Source organism: Mirounga leonina, unplaced genomic scaffold, assembly GCF_011800145.1.
Source record: "Mirounga leonina isolate KUSES-001 unplaced genomic scaffold, KU_Mleo_1.0 Mir_129, whole genome shotgun sequence".
Taxonomy (NCBI): Eukaryota; Metazoa; Chordata; class Mammalia; order Carnivora; family Phocidae; genus Mirounga; species Mirounga leonina.
In genome coordinates, this window is record NW_023270323.1 from 25,588,657 (window position 1) to 25,592,457 (window position 3,801).

General features: G+C 37.1%; 1 protein-coding gene across 1 annotated transcript; it reads right to left on the bottom strand.

Moving 5' to 3' along the window:
- Positions 1-383: 383 nt before the first annotated feature.
- Positions 384-2,107, bottom strand: CABS1 (calcium binding protein, spermatid associated 1). Its single transcript, XM_035004864.1, has one exon. The coding sequence runs from the start codon at positions 1,751-1,753 to the stop codon at positions 545-547; it is 1,209 nt and encodes a 402-aa protein (XP_034860755.1). The 5' UTR covers positions 1,754-2,107; the 3' UTR covers positions 384-544.
- Between the last annotated feature and the right edge of the window lie 1,694 nt (positions 2,108-3,801).

Below are 3,801 nucleotides of genomic sequence, written 5' to 3' on the forward strand. Positions count from 1 at the left end.
TAATTCTATTGCAAATAGAAGGAGGATTGCAAATATATTTTTTAATAGAAGAAAATCATTGGTTGCATGAAAAAATCTGTTTAGAATTAGCATTTCAGAACTTTTAATACTACAATTTTTTTTGAGATACGGTAATTCAATTCTCATCTCTTCAGCTACACTAAAATGTGCTATCAAGGGTTAACTAAAATGACATACATCATTAAATGTAGCAGGAAATGAGCTTTCTTTATTGCTCTCTCTCTCTACATATCCCTGAAAGCTGGGATTAAAGATTTTATATTAAAGTAAATAATTGGATAATAATTGAATTAACCTTTTTGATACTAGAGGAACTCTTGTATACTCAATTTTTAAGTTTCCATAAATACATTCTACTGCATGACTTCTATTGTTAAGCATCCACATTTTTCTGAGTCTAATACTTGCCTTAAATGTTCACATTCTTTATTAAGATTTTTTGCTTGCTAGACAAACTTCTTAGATGTTAAAACTAGCTGTCTAGGCTGTTGCCCAATTCTATGTGGCATCTGTTTTGCTGCTTTCAAATCAGGAACTCATCTGGTTCTTCTTTCAGTAGCTTAAAGACACCCATTTCAGTTGTAAAAGCATCTTCCTCATTGTTTAGGGTATCTGGATTGGGGGTGGTTTCTGAAAGTGGCTCACTGTCCTTAATTACAGATTCCATTGTATTATTTTCAGACAGATCTTCTTTTGTCAGAGTAGATGAATTTTCCGTGAGATTCATAGCTACTGATGTCGGGACTACAAAGTCGTATCTGGATTCAACAGCCGTGAGCAAAACAGGATCGTTCTCTGCTTCATTTGTGGTATTTTTCTCCATCCAAACATTGACTTCATCCATAGACTCTTCATCGGTCAGCAGAATATCTTCTGCATTATCTTTGTCTCTTTCGACAGTGGTAGCGAGTTCAAACACAGTGATGAACTTTTCCTCATCGGAGTCTGTTAGTTTAGGCACAGCATTGGGGTCATCCTCTGGAAGACTTAAGTCAATTTCAGTTATTTTCTCTTCTGTAAGGGCAGTTATGTCTGGAATAGTGAAGTTTTTTTCAGTAGCAGGAGAGATTTCAGCCTCAGGTATAGAAGAGTTGGTGATCTGGACGGCCTCATCAGCAGTGACATTGGATTTAACTGAGGAACTGTAATTGTTAACATCAGATTCATCCTTCCTAGCTGGAATGGTGGGAGTGTCTGCAATGCTGGCAGTGCCTCCCTTTAATGTGCCAGAGACTTCAGAAGTTATTGAGACATCTTCATTCCCTGGATCAGTGGTATCCAAGAGAATATCTTCTTTTGCCATGTTAGTGGAAAAATCTATTAAAGAAACAGTAGCACTTGGTGATGAAATATTACCAATTTTCGCTGGGATTAAATTTTCAGTAATAGAATCATTAGCCATGGTGTTTGTTGTGCCTGTCAGAGTAGTAATTTCTTTCTCCAGATGGGTTGATGACTTAATAATATGGGACTCAACATCATCTTCTGATTTTACTTTTTCCTTTGGAGATGTAAGCTTGTTGTCTGTTCTTGAAAAATCATTTTCGAGTGTATAGTCGTTTACTGAAGTAATGTGGTCTCCTTCTGAAGTGATGGTTGTTTCTGATTTAGGAATAGTGTTGTCAGCCCCAAAGAAAATGGTTGCTTCAGTTGTTGTTTTACTGCTTTCTGTTGGAGGATGAGAATCAATTTTTGGCAAACCATCTTCAGCCATGGGACAAAATGGCACCATGTACACTCACTGGTCTTTCCCTGGGCCCAGTGGTATCCCTAGGCAGGAGAGTGATGTTCATTATAGTGATCGAAGCATTGGTCATCATGGTGATTGTTGCATCAACCATAGGGCCAATGGCAGTGGCTCTCCTTGAAGGTTGTTTCTGTGCTCTGATTGGGCATCTAGTTTCAAGAGTATTGACATTAGATGAAAAGACAATAGAATCCTCTCTGATAATGAAATCAACATTCACAGCTGGATTTATCGTGTTTTTCTTTATAAGGGATCTACCTTCCATTATGGAGCTAGTGTCACTTGAAACAGACATAGCAGTGTCAGCCACGTACTTTGTGGGTTTAGTGTCAGTGGGGAAAACACCAGGAGTCATGAGATTATCAGCATTAGCTTCAAGTTGTCTGTCTTTCAAGTAAGTTAAAAATGTCTTTTTGAGGTGAAGTGTCTTCTCTTGAGACTTATGGTATTTAAATGTCTAAAAAACAATGGCAGCTTTGGCAATGAAGGTAGCTACAGAAGGTAATTAGGTAGCAAGGATTTCATTTAGTTCTCTTCTTCTTCAGAGAGTGAATTCTCACTTTTTCAGTAAGGATAACAAGTTACTATCCTTTTAGGGTTTTTGTAGTTTTCATCTTCATTGCAATTCTTACTTTTTATTGAATTAACATGCTTAACAATGAGAGTGTCAGGTTTTGTATATTTAATTTCTTTAGGAATATTTTTCTGTAGAGAGTGTTAGTTCAACCGAATGCCAGGGAGTTGGCATTATATGCCAGAATTCACCCAGAAACAAAATTGAAGTATGTAATAACTGTATTAGCCTTAAGAATTATATCCTCAATTTCAGAGGGAGTGTTTTCTATAATGATATTAGTTATACCAGCCATCATCCTTTTGTTATCATTCTTAATGTTTAGCTACTTAGATGAAAGGAGATTGTAGGCTGGTGTTAATGTTTGCCCAGTGTCATTAGAAGAAAGAGAATTTTCATACTTAGACACAACTAAACCTGAAAAAGGGCAGCAGCATCAGCCAGAGCAATGGTTTCCATCCCAAGGGCAAATGCTTTTCTTCATTAGATATGGACTCAACCTCCAAGTTTACAGTGTCTTTTTAAAATTGATTGACCTGGTATAGATATATCACCATTCTCTGTAGAATTATGATAGGTTTAAGATGGGCATTTTTCATTTTAAAGATATGGACAGCTTCTCCAGAAATATTTTTGCTTCAAGGAGATGTCACTATGAGGGTCCCAAAATGTTTATTGACATGGGAAATGCTGTCAGTATCAGGGACAGGGAGGAAAGTCTTAAGTTAGTGACAAGCACAGGTTCTTTATTTCTAAGTCATTTCCAGTGGCAGTAAAGGAAATCATAATGTAAAGCCATTCTCTGGGTTGCCTAACTCAATGGGAGGTTTTTTAGCCTCTACATTTTTTTCTCATCATCTAGAGTTTGTGAGGCTTAATTCAGGATAAGGCATGCTATAAACAGAAGACTTGGTGTCCTTTTGGGGGGAATTCTTTTTTGTGTACAAAAAGGGAAAAAAAGATGGAAGTGTTAGCTGTATAATTGCTAGAAGTCAGCTTGGAGTACTTGGTATATGTTATATTGAATAGAATTAGAATAAGGAGCAAAATATTCGTTTTTATGAGCATTTAATTCCTAGTTAGAAATGTTAGGTGAGGGGTGCCTGGGGGGCTCAAGTCAGTGAGATGTCTGCCTTCAGCTCTGGTCATGATCCCAAGGTCCTGGGATACAGCCCCATGTTGGGCTCCCTGCTCAGCGGGGAATCTGCTTCTCCCTCTGCCCCTCTCCCAGCTGAGGCTCTCTCTCTGTCTCTCTCAAATGAATAAATAATAAAAAAAATCTTAAAAAAAAAAGAAATGTCAGGTGATATGATATCATCTTCATAGATACTAATTTCTCAAATAGTTTTTAATTTCAGGGATTACTGTTGTGCTCACACCAAACTCTGTTTCTAGTAATAATAGCTGTGAGGTGGGATCACATTGATTATAGCAATAGTAAGTCTTTTCTTTCCTATAG

What these genes read in the sequence shown, in the direction of transcription:
- CABS1 (XM_035004864.1), bottom strand. Translation starts at nt 1,753, where the DNA reads ATGGTGCCATTTTGTCCCATGGCTGAAGATGGTTTGCCAAAAATTGAT.